General features: G+C 54.4%; 1 protein-coding gene across 1 annotated transcript; it reads right to left on the bottom strand.

Moving 5' to 3' along the window:
* Nucleotides 1–230: 230 nt before the first annotated feature.
* LOC103803841 (nuclear receptor-binding protein-like) lies at nucleotides 231–19,395 on the bottom strand (the record flags this gene model as incomplete). The annotated part of the gene is given in 17 exon segments (XM_009076417.1): nucleotides 231–302; nucleotides 304–345; nucleotides 526–581; nucleotides 658–721; nucleotides 1,082–1,135; nucleotides 1,217–1,352; nucleotides 1,444–1,494; nucleotides 3,007–3,109; nucleotides 3,381–3,513; nucleotides 3,587–3,685; nucleotides 4,755–4,813; nucleotides 5,048–5,131; nucleotides 17,234–17,328; nucleotides 18,137–18,177; nucleotides 18,637–18,726; nucleotides 18,806–18,907; nucleotides 19,273–19,395. Coding segments are annotated over 17 exon segments (1,404 nt in total), but the record flags the coding sequence as incomplete, so codon positions are not given.
* Between the last annotated feature and the right edge of the window lie 392 nt (nucleotides 19,396–19,787).

The raw sequence follows: 19,787 nt of genomic DNA on the forward strand, positions 1-19,787 counted from the left end.
CATGCACATGAGTGGGGCTGCAGAGCACCCCGAGCCAGGCCTCGGCTCCGCAGCACAACCTGGCAGAATCCCAACGAAAACAGGGCTGGAAATAATACTGATGCGCAAAGTCCCCGTGAGGAGGCGGCAGGGAGGGCTCGCTGAGCCCAGCCACGGCACATGCAGGAGGAGCTTCCAAGCACTGCAGCTGGGTCTGGCGGATGCCCGACCGAGCGCGGCGGCGCGCGGGGCTAAGAGGACACAGTCACTGCCGTCAGGGCTCCGTTCCGAGTGTAGTAGAACTTGCTATCCTCCCAATCTATAGGCTCTGAGCCTCTATAAACAGGTGAGTCTGCTCTGGTCAGCCTGGGGAGAACAGGAGCCGTGACGGGGAGGCCCTGTCCACTCTGAGAGCTGGCTGGAGCCCCCAAGGCAGGGACATGGCTTATTCCTCCTGCCTCCCCACCAGAAAGGGCTGACCTGGCTTAAACCGCTGAACTTTGAGACAGGCACCCTGGCCCACAGCCTACCTGAGCCCCTGCTTACCTCGCTGATGAACCCAAGCTGGACCAGTTCAGCTGCCAGCTCCTGGATGTTGTCATCTGCAACACAGGGAAGGGGGTCAGTCCCCCATCCACTGGCTCCAGTGCACCTCAGCACAGGCAGAAAGGTACTTACTGGGCTGCAAGTCGCAGCTCAAGTGTCGATTCAACTTGTCTTCCAGTTTCAGCAGCAGTGTCAGCTGTGGGGCAGAGAAGTTCTCATGAGGGACTGCAATGCTGCAGGCTGACACAGCCAGCCCAAAGCATCCCCAGCAATGTCCCCCTTGGGGTAGGAGCCACCCCTCCAGAGCCCCATGGGGGCTAACAGAACAGCCACAGCCAGTTCCATCCCAAACCATGGCTGGCAGCCCTAACCTGTGCAGGAAGCCCAGACCTGAGGGTGGGCTGAGGTACCCTGCACATGCCTGGGCTGGGCTGTGGGTCCCAACAGGGGCAGCTGCAGCAGCTCAGGGTCTCCCCAGACACCAGCAGCACATCAGAACCATTAGCTCTGCACAGCTGTCCCAGACCCCCCCAGCTCAGCCAGACATGGAACTTACATGGTGCTTTACCCCCTCCTCCACAGACTCGATGTTGCACTGCATCAGCACCACCTGGAACAGAGGCACAGACCATGAGCACCCACAGGCTCAGCTGCCCGGGCAGGGGAGGGGGACGGAGCCCCCACGGCTCACCTTGCGGGTCTCCACCTCAGCAGGCTCTGGGGTTGGGGTCTTCACTGATGGGGGAGCAATGGGAGACTTCACCACGACCTGCTGGGGCTGCTGGGGCCGAGGCATCCCAAAAGCCGTCAGGGGGTAGATGCCGTTCCTGCAGGGAAGGAGCAGGGTCTGAGGTCAGGCCTCTCTGAAATTCTCCAGTCTCACACAGCTAAAGGTGCCCTTTAAACAGAACCTCTTACCTTACATCCTCCAGGAACTTGTCCAGCTCCAACGCTGGAGACTGTGAGAAGCTGAAAACAAAACAAAACATCCTGAGATGAGAAATCATCACTGCACCATCCACTCGGGTCTCCTGGCCTGCAACTTCCAATCCCCATGTCCTGGGCTGTGTCTGTGGGCAGGACGGGTATGGACAGAGGCAGCCACAGGTGAGGCAGGCCCCAGCCTTCCCATAAGGACACAACTATCCACAGGAGCTAAGGATGAGGCAGCAGTTCTGGCAGGGCAGGTCTCAGCTCCCTGCAGAGCTGTCTGATGCAGTGTTACTGGGAAGGTGCCAGAGAGGTGTTTCACAGACACCTGCTACACCAGCCCTCAGCTGCAAACACCCTGAACAGCCAAACCCCTGTCTCACGGCTGCTCTGAAGCATTCCAGGGACAAGGCAGGGACTGCCAAGCTGCTCAAACCCTGCCAGGATATCTGCAGGTGCTTTGCTGTCCCTCAGGGCCGGTGTGGGTGCACAGCTGCCTCGGCTCCCTGACCACTCTCCAGGCCTCCCCATGCCCCCAGCAGCAGTTTTCAACAAGAACTGACAGTCTGCCCCTGGCAGCTTGGCCTGCATGGCAGTCTGGTGATATGCTCTGATGCTCCGAGTCGTTGCTGCATTCTTTCTCTTTTGCAGCACCACCAAAAGGGAGCCCAGGCTGGCACCCATAGACTGACACCACACGTGTGCACTGGGTCTCTCTGGCACAGCTTTGACTGCTCACCTGTTATCCTCCATTCTGGACCTCATCAAAAACATTCCAAAGGGAATTCCATGCTATTATTTCCTAGTGCTATGACAACTGGAATGTCAGTTCTCAGAAGGGTTTCTGTGGCTCAGAGCTGCTCAAAATGATGAGGCTGTTCTTCCCTGTCACCCTGGTTACTCTTGTTGTGTGCCTGAGCATCCCAGAACTCTGGGCTCCCCTGGAAGCACCCTGGGCTTCTCTGGGAATACAGTATGCCCATCTTAGTCCTTTCAGCTAGTCCCTCAACTAGCCAAGGCTTTGTTACCCAAAATGTGCATCACTGGCACTTTACTTTCTCCACACGTATCATGGCGACCTTAGGGGCCACATCTAGAGTGTAAGTGGTGCTGTGTGTCACTGACAGCTGCCCAAACTGCCCCCCCCTGCACAGTGTGGAATCAGCTGCTGTGCTAGGAAAGCACTGAGGAACCCTTTCTCCAAGTTGCACTCCATCTGACAAGGCTGAGATTGGTCCAAGCACCTCCCCAAACTGCTCAGGTATGTTTCACTGAAGACTGTTCCACCTACAGCATGTTCGTTTCCCACCCATCTGGGGAACGATTCACATCTCAGCTGCATGGAATCTGCTCCCAGGACATGGGTGCAAGGTCTCCTTCCACCCAGGAGTCACCCTGCCCAGGACTGTGGGCCCAGACAGACAGCAACTGCTCCTTCACCACCTGTTGGTGGTGGAACACCAAAGAGCCCTGGGCAGACCTGAAGCACTCACCCCAGTGCCCCAACACTGCTCCCCTGAGCAGCCCCCCGAGCACACCACGAGGACTCACATCATCTTGACTCCTTCCCTGTCCTCGTGATTGATCTCTGCCAACACCGCGTTCATGTCAAGGTTTTTGGTCATTTCTTCTAAAGCGTTTTCAGGAATCATATCTATCAGTAAAAAAGGGAAATGTCAGGACAACTGGAGTTCCCTCCCAGGCTCGGAGAAGCAATGAACAGCAGAGGCCTTGGGCTCTCCTGATGCCCTCGGAGCAGGACAGGCGCCGTGGCCCTCCCAGCCCCGCACTAACCACAGCCGTGTCCCTGCCGGGACCGAGCAGCAGGGAGAGGCTTCCCGGGGCGCCAGCTGCACTGCCAGCTCAGCACAGCCCTGCAGGACACAAACTGCAGCTGGGTGTGTGCCCCGGGGCTCCGTACTCACGCTGGTGCCCCACGATGCAGTGTGCAGCCAACAGCTTCAGCGACGGCACCTCGAAGAGCGCCTGGTGGAAGAGCAGCTCGCGGGCCGTGGGGCGCCTGCCAGGGTCCTGCTCCAGACACTTCTGGATGAACTCCTGCAGACACACCCGGCGTGAGACCACCAGCAGTGCCCCCAGGGCGACGCAGGGCACCCTCCCCGCGGCTCACCCGCTGCAGCGGGTCCTCCAGCAGCTGGATGGCACTGTTGATGGCCTCCTGCGGCACGTAGGAGGACTCCCCATTCCCCTGGATCTCCAGCACTGCCATCTGCAAACACAGAGCAGAGCATCAGCATCCACTGGGAACGGCAGGCTGCAGGAAAGCAGCTCAAAGGGATCACTGCGAGATCACCACAGCCAAGGTGTTTGGGGCACTCTGAGGTCAGAGTTTGGGGAGGCAGAGAGAACTTGGTCTCTCCTGCCAGGGCTGCAGGGAGAGGAGAGAGGGAATGGCCTTGAGCTGAGCCAGGGCAGAGTCAGATTGGATGTGAGGAGAAATGTTTTCCCTGTTGTGGTGTTGAGGCCCTGGGATATTGCCCAGGGAGGTGGTGCAGTCACCATCCCTGGAGGTGTTTCAGAGGTGTCTGATGTGGCACTGGAGGATCTGGTTTAGGAGTTACAGCAGTGACAGGTGAATGGTTGCACTTGATGACCACAGAGGTCTCCTCCAACCCTGATGATTCAATGAACAGCTGCCTCATTACCACAGCTCACTCCTAGCACCCCAACAGACTGCTAGGGAGACCCAAGAACTCTGCCAGCAGCACCCTGGACACTGTGTCGATTCTGGACTTTGTGATCCATTGGCCTGTCATTCTGCTTGATAATTCCTGCTCTAATGAAGCAGTGGCTGGATCCCTGCCAGGGTCAGGCAGTGTCCCTCCTGCTGTGTGAATGGCTCTGTACCACAAAACAACACCAAGCACACAACGCATCCAGAATGGGCTGTGGCCAGCACTGGCACCAATTCCCAGCTAGGAAAGGCTGGAGAACATTGCAGAGAATGTCTTTAGACTCGAGACGAAGTTTGTTTCCTAGAAGCTGTGTCTTTCCACGGTTCTTTTACTGCTTCACTTATGCAATGTGCAGCACAGGGTGAGAGTTCTTTGTGTTGGCTCTTTCTGACAATCCTTCCCAGAGAACACTGCTAGCAACAACTCCCATTTCCTGGACTCAGGCCTACTGACTGTAAGGACAGAGGAACTACAGAGCTGCTGTGACCAGCTATGTCAGACACACTGACTGCAGCCAGCACCTGTATTGGGTGGGCACAGGCTAGCCCAGAAAGAATCCTCAGATTCAGCCCCTCTGTCCCACAGCCCATGCTCCACACTCACCTCCAGCGCACACATCCCAAAGGAGTAGATGTCCACAGCAGTGGTGACATTGGCCACTTCTGCAAGACAGAAACAGTGCTGTGACCAGGCAGCCCTGCCTGCAGCAGCCCCGCTCTGTGCCAGTCCTCAGCTCCTCTCCCTCCTCTGCTACCAAAGTGCAGAGCAGCTGAGGCATTTCAGCAGGCAAACAGCTCAGCAGTGTTAATGTGGCACCTGCCAGGAGCTGAGGAGGCAGCACACAACAGCCTGGAAGCATCAGTAGGGCCAACACCCCCACGGCAGCCATGCCATACCTCCGTATTCCGGGGCAAAGAAGTGCAGGTTCTTCTGCTCCTCCCGACAGGTCTTCACATGGTTGTTAATCGTGTCTGGCGCCACTAGAAGAAAGTCAGGAATGCTTAGGGTGCAGGAAACCACAGCCCATCCCCGAGGAGACCCCAGGGAACACCTGCAACCCCAAGGGCAGGACAGTGGAGCTGAGGTGGCTCTCCATAGCCCTTATCTCCGGTCACCTGCCCCGGTACAGTCCTGCACTGTGTCTTTGGCAGCTTAGCATCACTCTCCAAGGCACACCTGAAAACCTCAGCTGCTGCTTAGTGGGAAGACAAGCTGGGAAGGACACCCAAGTTGACGTGCCTAACTTCAGTCAGATCTGCAGCATCTGTCACAAGCAACTTGGGCAGGACAGCATCCCAAGGAACAGATGGAGATGCCAAGGTCACTGCAGACTGTCACCACCTCAGGGTGCTGGGAGGATGCACCCACCAGGCAACTCCTCCACGTATCAGGAGGACACTGATGCCAAAGTGCCTCCAAACAAAAGTCAAGACAAGCTGCTGAAGTGGGGAGGTGACCACCCTGACAGCAGAGACCTCCCAGCAGCCACAAACCACTCAGAGCTATGGGAATAACTCTCAGCCACAAGAACTGAGCAGAGCCAAGTACAGATTCCCATGAAAGATAAGCCTTCAGGACAGACACCTCTGCAGGCACTGCAAACAACTCTCCAAAACTAAGAAGGTGTCTGTGCCAGGGAGAAACACCGAGGTGGGCAGGGAGCACAGAGCCAATACCCATGTGAAGCTCTACGATCTTGCTGGAATGTGCCCAGCCCCATAGCCTCGGGCCAATCTTCCACTTGGTCACCCTCCTGGGCAATCACAGTCACCCTGGGCTGACACAGGATGTGCCAAACCACTTATATTTTTCCACACCAAAGAGGATTCCCAGCTGAGTGAGACCAGAGAAGTTCCCAGTCCCAGAAGCGGTCGGACAAGACAGATCTCCCTCGGTCACTCTGCTCAGCCTCGCTGCACAGCACATACCAAATACCAAATCACATTATTCCCATGGCCACAGCCCTCTTTCCCAACCAACCATTCACAAGTAGTTTGCTGCTTCTTGTTCCGATGCTAGCACTGATCCTGGAGTCCAGCAGGAGGACTCCATTCCTCGTGCTCGCCAGGTCCTCTGAGCTCCACACCACCAAGCAGTGTAAGGTATGTTCGTTGGCCTTCTCCTAAGCCCTGCCGTTTTCCCAGGGACACTGACTGCTTTAGACAAGCTCTGGCCAGGGCTGTGCACCATCACACCAGTTTTCTCTACTGGGAACTCTGCCCCAGTGGATCTCCACACCCCCCACGTGCCAAGTGTCTCAAAGGCCTCCTTGAGCAGCAGCAAACATCTGATCCGCCTCAGGTCCCAAGTGCAGCTTTGTGTTTCACACTCCCAAGTTACAACTGGAGTTTGTCCAGTCCTCTACCATGTTCCTGTGCTGCTGCAGCTAACCCCTTGGTGGGGCAGCCCCAACCCAGCCACCATGCATCACCCAGTGCCAGAGCCAGCACACAGGTGAAGCACCCACAGCCTGTCCAGCACACTCTGTTCTCACAACAGGCCTCCTAAAGAGAGCACTCCAGAGTTCAGAAACCCTTCGGCCAGATTTATGCTGTAGTCTGTGGGATCCTGGATGTCTGCGCAGGATGTACTGTACAGGGACGATCATAGAGGTGTCTGTGGTCACACAGGCATGGCAGAGGGACTCCTGGAGTGGGGGCAGACAGTTTGGGGAGAGAAAATTACTTATTTTCTAAGTCTTCTATTTGTTCTGCCTTTCTTATCAGTACAATGGATTGTAAGGAGAAAGAGGAACCCAAAACTCTGCAGCCCCATCCTGCCAAGCATGAGCAGAATTGGCCAAGGATAAAGTCACTGTCCACACAACGCTGTGAACAGCTTTGTTTACCACCATGTCTTTAAATCCTGTTGCAACCATCTGTTGGACGGCAAGGGCCAGTCCACTCTGCAGCCACTGCACCCGAGGCTCCTGGGCCCATTCGAGGAAGGGATGAGGCAGCGATTGCTCACAGGTTATCAGCAGAAATCTCAGCAGTGACAGTGTGGTAACTGAGGCACTGCCATACCAGACAGGCAGGTACAGGGGCAGCTCCATCTATAATGTCTGGCTGGGCCTTGTTAAGGACTTGACAACGAGCTCCTCTGCATCCAGGTCCTACAGACCTTCTGCAGTGCCCCAGCATGTCTGCAAACAGCTTGGTAGGCACTGTCTGTGGGAACCTCCAGCTCAGACACAGACAGGCAGCTCTGAACTGCTGCCGTGGGTCAGCCAGGGCCCTGTCTCCTCTGGTGCTCCTGGTGCTGAGTCCCACTGGAACTCCTCGGTGTGTTTTTCCACCAGTTGCAGAGACTGGCCCTGCAGCTGGGTTTGATCAGCCACACTTGGCAGGGGCTGTGCCTGCTCCAGGCTGTCCCAGCTCACGTGCAGCTCGGCTGACGTCACGAGTGTCACCTTGCTCTGTTCCTGCAGAGCTGAGGCAGTGCAGGGGCACAGCAATGGCATCACACCCCAGAAACCCTCAGAGCAAAGCAGGCACAGTCCTGCCAGACACAGTCCTGCTCCGTGCACCGCTTACAGCACAACCTGGTACTAAGTTCAGCTCTGGAAAACTCCCTGCAGGCACATTCAATCCAGCAGGCAGAAGTGCTGTCACCTGTGACAGGATTTTAGACACTGGGACCAGAAACTTTGGGTTTGGTCTGATCACTACTGCAGGCCCATCACCCTGGTGCACAGACCACTCTGCACTGACAGGGACTGGAGAGCTTCACCTCAGCCCATATTTTAAACCAAAGAACATACACCTGAAGGCACCACCCACACAAGCTCTCCTGCCAGACTCACACAGCTGCTACCTGCCACCCACTGCTGTACCGAGTGCTGGCTCCATGCGGTGAGGGACGGGATGGACAAAGGCTGAGAATGGTCATGTTAAGCAAGACAAACAGTGAGGGTCACAAAGGAAAGCCAGAGCACCAACGGCAGCAACGAACATGTCTCTCTCAGCCAGGAGCAGGTGACAGCATGGGGCAGACTACAAGACAGAGCTCCACAGGACTGACCAGTCTGGTGGGGAATTAGAAGATTTAGAACAAGGTTCAGCCAAACACAGTGTCTGTGCAGGGCAGGGACAGGAAGAAATGTGAAGCACAGTGGAAGGCAGGACAAGCAACCTGAACTCAATCTGACAACAAAAGCATGCGGAGAGATCATCAGCATTCCTACACAAACATGTGGAGCTGTTCTGACTTCTCAAGCCCTCAAGGACACACCAAGAGCTGCCCAGGGGCAGGGGATGGATCACCAGTGTCCTTCCTGGCTCTCCCCACGCCAGGGTGAGCAGAGGTGCCCAGGCACACAGCCTCTTGCCCTCGGGAACACCCCACACTGCAGAGGACACTTCCCTCTTGTTCAGGGTCCAACTCACACCTGCCTTTGTTCCGCATTCAGCACTTCCTCCTTGCAGGCAGGAAAGATATCCTGACCACAGCTCTGCCCCTCCTGCAGCAGCCACTGAGCCTCTGAGGCTCATGCAAATGCCTGAATGTGCTCCAAAGCAGGAGAACATAGAATCACAGAATCTTCAGGGGTCGTAAGGGACCTTAGAGATCATCTAGTCCCAACCCACCCTGCCACAGGCAGGGACACCTCTCACTAGACCAGGCTCCACTCCTCAGCAAAGGGCTCAGTGCCCTGTCCAGCAGGTCTTAGCAGGCTCAGAAAGCAGAGGGAAACCAGGTGACAGCAAGAAGGATCAACAGTGACCTCTAAGATTGTCCCACGCTTGCTATGCAATGCAGCAATGGGACAATTACCACCATACCAGCACCACAGGGACTCAAAGATCAGCTGAACCCAAGACCATCTCTCCAAGAGGTGGCCACGGGGGCCAGGAGAGACACGAGACCACATTATCGTCCCCTGCTCTCATGTGCTCAAGACACTTTCACTCCTGCAAGAGGGTACAAGGCTGTACACCCCAGGAGATTTCACAGCTCACTTCCTCCTCACACAGTGATGACAAATGCTGTTTCACTAGGGAGGGCAAAGACTAGAAAACAAGGAACTAGGAAGTTATCTGGAACAAAAGCAGCATGCAGGCACTAAACACAAACTGCAGCAGAAAAAGCAGTGGCAGATCTAGCTGACCACAGAATACAAACACCCTACAGCCTTCAGATCTGTATCGGGGATGCAAAATACGTGCAGCATTGAGTCACCACAAATAACAGGATTTTATTACTTTTAACAGCTGAGTATCATGAGCTGAAGAGGCAGAGGTTCAGTGTGTAGAAGTTCAATTCACAGAGTTCCCAGTGCCAGGTAAGGCCCCCACACCTGCTCACTCCACTCCTACCACATGCATTGGCATTGCCCCAGCAGGATAACCAACCTCTGCCAAGCACTGCCCAGGGTCCCCTGGAGCAGCACCAGTGGCACTGGTCACAGGGAGCTAGTGTCACACATGCACGAGAGGAAGTCACCTTTGCACAGAAACCAACACGGAATCCTGAAATTGCAGCACAGCTCAGCTGGGAAGGACCTGGAGCTGAGCTCATCCAACCCCCTGTCCCAGCAGGGGGACACAGAGCTGGCTGCCCAGGACTGTGTCTAGATGGCTTTTGGGTAGCTCCAAGGATGGAGACTCCATCACTGCCTTGGGCAACCTGTGCCACCACCACCCTGAGGGTGACCGCACTGCGCCACACTCCTCGTGAAACAGTGGGGGGTATGTTTATATCTTAGTCAAAGGGCACTCAGAGTTTCAGCCTGACATGTCTGACCACATCCATTACATGCAAGCAGAAAGGGGAAGTAGGCAGAGCCGGAAACACGAGAACAGATAATGAGGAGCTGCAAGATCCTGTCAGCCCTGGCCGCATGCAGCTCTTGATCAGGGACCTAGGAGCTCACTGGCACTTTGTCTGGAACAGTCCATCAGACAAACAACTTCATCCCCAACGTGTGTCAGGAGATCTGAAATCCGCACCCAAACTCGAGTTCCAAGTTCTGGACCAGAGGAACGAAGGTCTCACTGATCAGGCAAAGCCCTGTCTGGGCCCCACCATCTGACTGCAGCAAGTATTGATGTCAGAAAGATACCAATCTTCACACCACAGTGCAAGAGTTACACAGAGTCAGAGCAACAAGAACAGACAGGCACTGAACTGCTGCAGACTGAGCTACCCTGGGGGAACCTGCTACTCCTCGAAGACAGATGAGCACTGGAAAACAAAATCCTTAGGCCTGTGACCATCATGTTCTGTTGTGAGCAGCTCTGCTGAGCAGAAAGGGGGATGGAACCAGTGTAAATCCCATTAAAATGCCATGAGAGCCTACAAATTTGTGCATTTCCAGTTCGACTTTCCTGAATTTCAAACTCCCCATCTGTGGTTACCACTGTTCCACAGCTTGCCAAAGGGACCTTAGGAGACTTAACGCCCAGCAAAGCAGGAGTCAGAGTGCAAACACTGCTCGGCCCACACACCTCCAGCCTGAACCACAGACCTCTCCAGGGACCTCTTGAGGACACAGCTTGGTCCCTGCTCAGGCAGGGTCAGCCACCACAGGTCACCTCTGCTCAGGCTGTGTTCAAGTGATACTTCCAGAAGTGGCCCAAAGGAGCCTCCTGGACTGCTGACATTCCCTGTGCCTTCAACCCAAGGGCCTGGAAAGAAGTGGACATCTGCAACTGCTGTGCTAACACCAGAATGGATGACCTGGATGACCATAAGCCAAATCCCCTGACCCATCAGGAAGAAGAAAAACCAGAGTTCAGCAAAGCTGAGGCAGCAGCACCTTCAATGCGACCCAAAAATAACACTGACCTCAGTCAAGGGATGTTCTACAACCTGCAGCATTAAACTGAGGCATTTAAACCTTTTCACACACCCTTTTTAACAGAAAATGACAACCAGTCTAGAAGATCGTTTGCTGGTGCTCTGGTGAAGGAGGTGGCTAACAGCAACACAGAGGGAAGCTGGGCAAGGGAGGGAAGCACAGGAAACAAGAGCCAGCTGTAAACCTTCTGCAAGGTAACACTGAGTTTATTACCAGCACAGCACAGCAGAAGGAATATCTCCACACCAAAGCCACCAATTCCTACCACTAAATCTGACTAACAGCCCCAAACACAGGATCAGAGCACACATGGTCAGCCAGGGGCAGCTGCAACTTCCAGCACAAACCAGGGACAGAACCCATGGGCTGTACTTATCCACAGCTGCTTCTCCTGCCCCAACTCTGTGCTCTCACAGCAAAACAGGGGAGGTCTCTGCAGCCCTTTCCTGCCTCTCCAGTACTCACAGCAGCAGCCACAGCAGGAGAAGCCTCTCCAGCCTCATGCTATTCCACCCAGTTTCCCAAAACCAACCCAAATGTGGAACATCTTCACCTGCCAACAGGCTCATTCACCACTGAGAGGCTCAAAGACAGCACAAGACCCATGGCAGACAGAGCCTCTACAGGAAAAGCCCCCCAAAAGTAACCTGCATCCCACCTTGAACTTTGTGAAGCAAAGAGGTTCCACTCAGTTCTGTTTCCCTGCCCAATCTCACTCCCAGCACCACCTGGAGCCACAGACAAACCTTGGGAACATCTGCCTGAGTTGTGCCAAGTTTCTATGGAACAGAAAATGTTTGGCTTGGCAGAGAACATATTCGATTCACACAGAACTGCACAGCTAGTAGCTAAACTACATCAGCCTATGTTAAATCTTCCCAAATCAACATGTGTGAAAGAGTTTCCCATTTTTATGACAGATTTTTCTATATCTCATGACTCCAACTGCTCATTACTTTTCCTCTAAACCACACTCACCATGACTGAACAAATAAAAAAGCCAGATCCAGGATATCCTAGTAACCTCTTTTATTTCTACACCAACAAGTGCCTCAGATGCCTGTTAAGGCTCTGGAAACAAGCATGACAAGTCTTCAAACATCAGGTAACACAATCCAAAGGAGGTAACACAATCCAAAGGAGGGAGGTGATGACTGAAACCAGGTTATGAAAGCATGTCACTCACAGCCTCATTAGCTCAAACAGGAGCCTTGGACTCTGTTTCATGTTTTCTGCTCCAAGACCTAAGGCTTAAACCATTCCCAGCTCTGACACGAACAATACCTTGTACAACAGACTCAGAACAAGCTCTCAAGGAGCCAGGCAGGAAAGCTCAGTACTCCTAGGCTGCCTGATGCTGATCCAGTACAGGTGAGGTAACCACAGCAGCTCTTTACACCTGTGGAGCTCAGGCTCCTCCTGCCCTGCTGGAGCCTTTCGTTCTACTCACAGGGGTGACTTGATGTGTGAGAGCTGCCTGGCCAGCCTGAGCCTTGCTGCCAGCAGTGTGACTGAACCCAGGCTCAGCCACGTTCCCACCCTGAGGGTTTGTCCCCAGACCAGGGCCCAGCCTGCAGCCACCCCCAGCACACCTGCCCTCCTCAGCGCTCAAGCCTTGACCATGGCACCATCCCCCTCAGCTACACCAGAGCCCAGGTTCAGCCTCTTGGGAGACTCTGCTCTGCTGGGGTGCAGAGCAGCACACCACATCTTCCTGCCAACACCTGGAGGGCACAGAGCCCTCTCTCCACCACTTCCAGCTGAAGGTTAGTAGGTTCCCAACTCAGCAGAAATAAACTCTACCCACAGAGCACAACCTTGATGGCAAAAAATAAATAATTATTCAAAACGCAAACACGTTCTATGCAATAGGGTCACAAATGGCAGCACTCAAACCCTTCTCTGGCCCTCCCCCCAGCCCAACTCCCTCCTCATGTGCACAGACCTCCCCCAAACCAGAGCTTGGTCTGGGGGAACATCGATAGCCAAGCTCACTTCACCCCAGGGACTCGCCTGGCCATTAGGGCCAGATACATTCACCACATTCACCTGGAAACCAACACGGCTAAGGAGTCGACTACAAGCAAGCAGTTGGACAGCCAAGCACACCGCGGGGCTAGTCCAGGCTCAGGGCCAGCCAAGGCCAGCAGAGCAGCAGCAGGGAAGAGCCTAGTAGACATGGGAAGTTCAGCTGGGAAGAGCTCAGAACAAGGCATGGCTAGCTGACATGCAGGAAGCATGCACAGGCCCCATGGACACGCTAAGAACATGGAGAGGGGGAGAACTAACGACCAGGAGACTTCACAAAGGGCAGTGCTCCCTCTCTGTAAGGCTCTGGCCAAGAGCACGAGGAATGGTTGGCATCCCAGCACAGAACACGAGCTCTCCAAGCAGGATGCACCAAAGCCAAACAGTTTTACATACAGCCTTATAGCAAGGGAACACTGCAGAGATCAGTGTGTATGTCTGTGTGCTACAATTATAATCTACACACACTTATATATATATATATGCGAATATATATATACAGATACACACACAGAGATAATCATGTACATGACAGCAGTGGAGTCACACCACAGGAGTGGAGAAGTTTGCTCACCATTAGCAAATATCCTATGAAAGACTGTTGTGACAGAGCAGCCCGTGAGCGGGAAGTAAAACGAGATAAAGTCAATGAGTTGATGAACAGCAAAGCACTTACATCCAGAGAGACAGCTGGGTCAGAGGAGGGCACACAGGGACAGGACTGAGCACAGGGCCCTGCCTCCAGCCACCTCTCCAAACACATTCCCTAAGGAGCATCAGCATTTCCACCTGGGAGCCACACTGGGCAGGTCAGTGCTGACTCTGAGGCCAAGCAACTGGAAATTGCTCTTCCAGTGAGTGCCCTACAGTCCCTCAGCCCCCCACACCCCACCCTTCCACACAAAACTCCCTTTCTCCACATCCCAGCAGCTTCTCCTGGCCGTGGATCCCGGTAGAGGAACCCACACTTACGTCCCTGCCCACGTGCTGCCCTGGCAGAGCTAACACCCAGCGAGTCCTGGCCCCCTGGCCTGGAATGAGGGCAGGCTCTGAGCAGACAGTTACATACAGGATGAGTCCCAGGTCAGGTGTGGTGCAGGCAGGAGAAACACTCAGCACCAGAGGCACGAGAGGGGAATCTGCACTGCACCCCAGGGAGCTTCCCTGTGCCCCAGTGAGGTCTCACTCAGCACATACCACATCCCAGGGCCACCAGGAGACACCGAGACCCTCCAGCTCGAGGCCTCCCTTCTGCTGGGGCACTGCCAGAGCTGTCCAAAAGGGGCTTTAATTCTCTCCACCTGTGAGTGGCTCTCACACTGCCAGTGATAATTCCAGGCACATCTCCCAGCGATGCCAGCACAGCAGGCAGCAGCACCGAGCACCTCTGTGCAACACTGACCTCCTGCCACAGGAACACCCCTGGCAGCACTGTCGCCACACAGGGCCACTCACTACACCACACAGACACCCCCAAAGGCACCGTGGTGCTGCCTCTGGGCTCTGTGGAACAGCACATGGGACACAGCTTGGATCTCTCACAAGGAATGTTTTCCTCTGACCGCAGCTCCACAAAGCAGCTGGAACATTCCAGTCTCTGGGAACACCAGTGGCAGGTTCAAGAGCTGTAGGTGTCTCTCCTATCCTCATCACAAGTTCTCCAAAGCTCCCCACTCATTTGACACCTTTCCTCCTTAAATCTATCAACCCTGAACTTTATGGCACTGGAAAAAAAGGGAAATGTTAGTAAGTGAATGGATTATGGATCCTCCCTCCTTCCCACTCCCTTCCTTCCACAGCTGACTCCCAGCACAGAGATCTATTCACATGCAGAATAGGGGAACAGTGGCCAGTCCAGCCAGGGCATGTGCTGCTGCACCTGAGGGAGCAGCAGGGAGTACAGGGCTGCTCCCACACCTGAGCAGGTGTCACAGGATCCAGGGCGTGACACAGGTCACAGGCTCCCCTGGCACTCCCTCCCCCAGAAGACAGCAGGATGTCCTGCAGTGCACACTGGTAGCTCCCTAAGCCCAGGTTTCTGCCCCACATTCAGCAAGTATTCTCTTTGCCCAAGCCACAGGGAGAGGAGCTTTGGGAGCAGTACCCAGCACGGTGCTGGGGACAGAGACAGCACCACAGCACAGCGCACTGAATCCTTGCTCCCAGTAAATCCACAGGAATTACTGCCCTGCTGCCTGTAAGTAAACCCAGGGAAGTGCTCAGGCACCATCCAGCTGCATGGAATAAGGAGAGGAAGCAGCAGGCACAGCCTGGCACTGCCAGTGACCCCAGAGTGCTCATCCCTCCAACGAGCCCAGCCTGGCTGGCACTGCACAGGCAGCAGAGCTGCAGAGAAATGCCCAAGCCCCAACACAACCCCCAGTCCTGGGGTCACAGCTCTGCCCTTCATGGCTGGAGGGGCACTGCAGGAATAGGAATACATCCTGCAACATTGCCAGCTCTAATTCCAGCCTCCATTGCAGCCACAGCTTCTCCATCTGACCACAAGTCCACCCCTGCTCACCTCCTTTTTTACTCAGGAAAGGGCCAGAATCTCCCCCATGAATCACTTCACTTCTGGGCACGAGGTGAGCCAGGCAGCCCACAGCAGTGGAGCAGCTCAGGAAGAGCTGCAGCTGAGCACTGCTGCTGCACAGTCACACTCCAGCCCTGTCCTGCAGGTGTGATGGCACAGCACCCACCACTCCTGGAACCAGCATACCAGTGTGACTGCCTTGTCCCTCGTGCTGTGCCTGACAGAAGCAAAGCTCTGTGGAACTGGAGGGAGAGGAGGTGTACCTGTGTTGAGGCTCATTTGTGCCCCACACCCAAAGAGGCACCTTCCTTCTCTTCTAGCCAGTCTCCGAACAGTACTGCTGCAGTCACACCCTCCAGGAATGGCACACCTGGTGACCTGAGGACCTCCCCCTGGTGAAAGCCATGGCTTCAACACCAGTTCCATGGGTTTGGTCTTACAGGTGAGGTGCCACAGCATCTCCTGTCGGCTCTACAGACAGCACTGGCTGCCAGGCAGAAAAATGGCAGCTGTGTGAGACTTTTCAACTGAACTAGAATAAAGAGGATCTCTTGTGCACTCAAGTCTACATCAGACTTGCCCTCAGTGGCCTCAATGCCTGGGAGACAGCTGAGTTTGCCAGCATCCAGGTACCAGGTGTACACACTCCTGCACATCTCTCCCACCTGGACAAAGTCAGGAAGAGACAATAAAGCAAACCCCACGATGACATCAGCCTATGAAGAGCATGTCCCCAAGCTGACAGGCAGGCTGGGAGCTGAGTGCTCCTCTTGCCCTGCCCCTATCCCCTGGCACAGGCATGCATCAGAGGTTTGCCACAGAGCACACAGACCCCAGCTCTTGAACACAGGGGCAAAACAAGAGTTCTCTGAGGGGGAGAAAAGCCACAGGCCTGTGGCCTGTGGAGAGGCCATTTCTGGATGAGAGTTGAAGCAGAGCATCCTCTCCTGCACACTGCCATGTCAGACCAGAGCTCATGCAAAGGCTCCAGGAAGACAAAGGCCACTCCTCAATCCAGAATACTTGCAGAAGTTGAAAGACAGGTAGCACAGCTGTCCCTTGGAAGGTCATGTCAAGGTGTGACACCACACTTCCCAACTGCAGGCACGTTTTGGGAGACGTGGGAACAGCAAGGGTGGGAAAACCAGAGCATGCAAGGATGCACTGCACTGCAAGAGCATCATGGCTTATTCATGACACAAACCACTTGAGCACAGGGAGGCTCAGGGCAGCCAGGGGCCCGAAGCCAGGCCCAGGGGAGGATGCTGGATGAGGGTAATGGGACAAGCTACTTGCTGCAGCCAGGTCTGTCAGCTTGACTATTAATGGGGGTTGCTACAAGCAGCACTCCTGTGGCCTCAGTGGACACAGCTCCCCAGACAGCTCCTAAACTCCACAATGCTGGGAAGGAGCTCTGTGTGGAGCAGATGAGCTCATGGGCAATGTGCCTACAAAACTTCAGAGTTTCAGCATCATTTCCCAGGTCAGTCCCTTGAGACAAAACACTAAGGAAGGGGCTCAAAGGCAAACAATACCCAGTATCAGTTTTTCCTTCACCCGACAGGGTCCAGCCACCAGTGAATCCTACTCCCAGTGCCTAGCACACTTGGTGTGGAGGCAGAGGAGCATGTGTACACACATGCCTGGAAGGGAGCAGGTGGCTGTTTCTGCCTGGGCAGTCTGTCCCACAGGGAGGGGCACCCCAGCAAGCCTTACCTGACCCAATCTTGATCAGTCCATTGTGCTGGATGAAGATGGTGTCACAGGTCAGGTTGCCATGGATGATGGGAGGATCACAGGAGTGGAGGTAGCTGGAGGTGCAGAACAGAGCACTGTCAGGGACTGTCAAAGCCTGGAATTCCTCCCTTTGCCCCTTCCCCATCTCAAGCAACACCAGAACAGAACAGGAGAGCAATGGGCACATCCAGGGATTTACAATATCAGGGAGGTACAAGTCAGCAAGTGTACATCAGCCTCTAGCTCAGAGAGGATCAGGAAAATTGTCCATTAAAGACAGCTCCTCGACCTCCATAGCATGGAGGAGAAAAGAAACCTTTCCCTGATCAGTTCCCCAGAAACTCAGGGTACCAGAGGTAAAGAAACTACTTCTTCCACCCCAGTTCTGCTGAGTGGGTGCTAAAAGGGTTACAACTTTACACCAAGAATATCAGAGTCTTATTCTGGCCCTACTCACAGGGCACCAGAGTCTTCTCCACAGTGAGCTCTGCTCTGCCATCCAGGTTGTTGTCTTTCCAAGGCTGTTAATAGCTACTCACCAGCTCCAGCTCAGGTGGAGGAGGTTTTAAAACCCAAACTACATCCACACAGCAGCAATGCACTAAGGTGGCTGTGGAAGGTCTGCAGCACCCAGAAACGCGCAGACCCACACCCAGGTCAAACACCACATGCCTCAGTGCCCATGAGCCTGTGACAGGGCTGCAGCCTGCCAGCACCAGGGAGGCTTTCCTCAGTCCTCACACGTGGAATTTCATCCCTGTCATCTCTGCCACATGGGGAGCCCCAGGCGATAAAGCCGGATACTCTGGAGCGCTCCTGATGCTGAACTCCCACACTCACTGCCACATCAGTCACAGCTGTGAGGACCTAGAGGTCACTTACCTGAGAGCAGAGAGGATCTGGGTACACCACCGCTTCCAGGCCTGCAGACACAGGAGGAGAAAGACACATATCATCCAAAAGGAACTGATCTGCAGCTCTGTGATTCACAGTGACTCATAGGGAGCAATACACACTCCATTCTGTGGCATCTGAGCTCCCATCCAGTGCAGGTGCTCTCATGCTCAGTTTTGTTACTACATATCCCCATGGGTCCAGGAACACCCCTGTTCTGATTGCTCCATGCACAGACACCTTCCCCTCTTCCTGTGAGGGCCATGGAGAGGGATGTGCCTGCCACACCACACATACAGAGCTCCTGGCATCAAAGCAGCCAGCACAGAACTGCTGTCCCAGAGAACCTGCAGCTGAACTAGGTTACAGGGACAGGGAGGAACTGCAGCCACGTGTCACCACAGGCTCTCATCAGGATCCTCTGCTGAAAGAGCTTTCCAGGGGCTGATGGCTCTAAGGGAATATCAGCATACAGGAAAAGGAGTTACCTTTTCATTCATGGTTTTGTGGTTTTTCTTGGTCTTCTTCAGGAACTGTTTCAGGCTCCCTGAAGACATGTACTCAGTGATGAAGATCACCTGTGAGGCAGAACAAGATATGACCCTCTGCCTCATTAATTACCCACACAATGAGGACCCAATTGTTTGCTGCACTTACCCTGGCCTTGTTCTCCTTCACATCTGCCCAGTACTTGTGGAACTTCACAATGTTCAGATGCTCCAGCTGGATCAAGTTGTCAAACACCGCTTTAACTTTTTCCTTAACATCAGAAGGACAGAGACACGGCACATCAGAGACCACACCACCCACATCCTTCTTTCTTCTGGGGTCTTGGTCCCCCCAAACACCACCGGACACATCAGTCTCCTATGCTAAGGACAGGTAGCATCCCATTTCCCGCTGCACTGCACCTCAGCAGAGCATGGCTGGATCACCAAGCCTGAGCCAATACAGGAGCCATGGAAATATGACCACAACAGTTTTCCAGCACATTTCCTGCACAGGCTTAGGCTGAATTTGCTGCATCTGTGCAGCACAGCACTGCAAAGCCAGTCAAGAACCCACAACCCCATCCTGGTGCGAGGTGTGCTTCCCACATCCTGCTGGGAAACACATCAACTCACTTCCTGAAGCTTGAAGTTCTTCCTCTCGGAGAACTGGACCTCATTCCAGACCACCTCCACCCCTTCCTCCGTGTCCATGGCCAGGTAGGCACTGTCGATGCCCGGCACGTTGCGCTGGTTCACCTGTGGGGAGGGATGGAGGCAGGGTGAGCTCCAGGCCAGCAAAGCCAGGTCAGGGCCATGCAGCCTTTCTGGAGAGCTATCAGCTCAGAATTAGGAATGCTACTCATTAATCTTTAATTAACGTGAATTCCGGGACAGGGTGGTGCACACGGATCTTCGGACTGGGCATACCCAAGCCTGAGCTACAGTGTGAGCAGCAGGTCCTGGGCATCCCTGAGGTCAAACCTCTGGTGCACAAAGGCCGTGTGGCAGCAAAGCTGCCTTCTGGAAACACTAGGTTTTCATGGTTCAGGACACCTGTAGTTCATTCCACCACAGAAACCCACTCCAACCATACAAAACAGATACAGAAATGCCTCAAGAACTCCGATACAATTTCCTGGACAAATCTG

Source organism: Acanthisitta chloris, unplaced genomic scaffold, assembly GCF_000695815.1.
Source record: "Acanthisitta chloris isolate BGI_N310 unplaced genomic scaffold, ASM69581v1 scaffold42436, whole genome shotgun sequence".
Lineage (NCBI taxonomy): Eukaryota > Metazoa > Chordata > Aves > Passeriformes > Acanthisittidae > Acanthisitta > Acanthisitta chloris.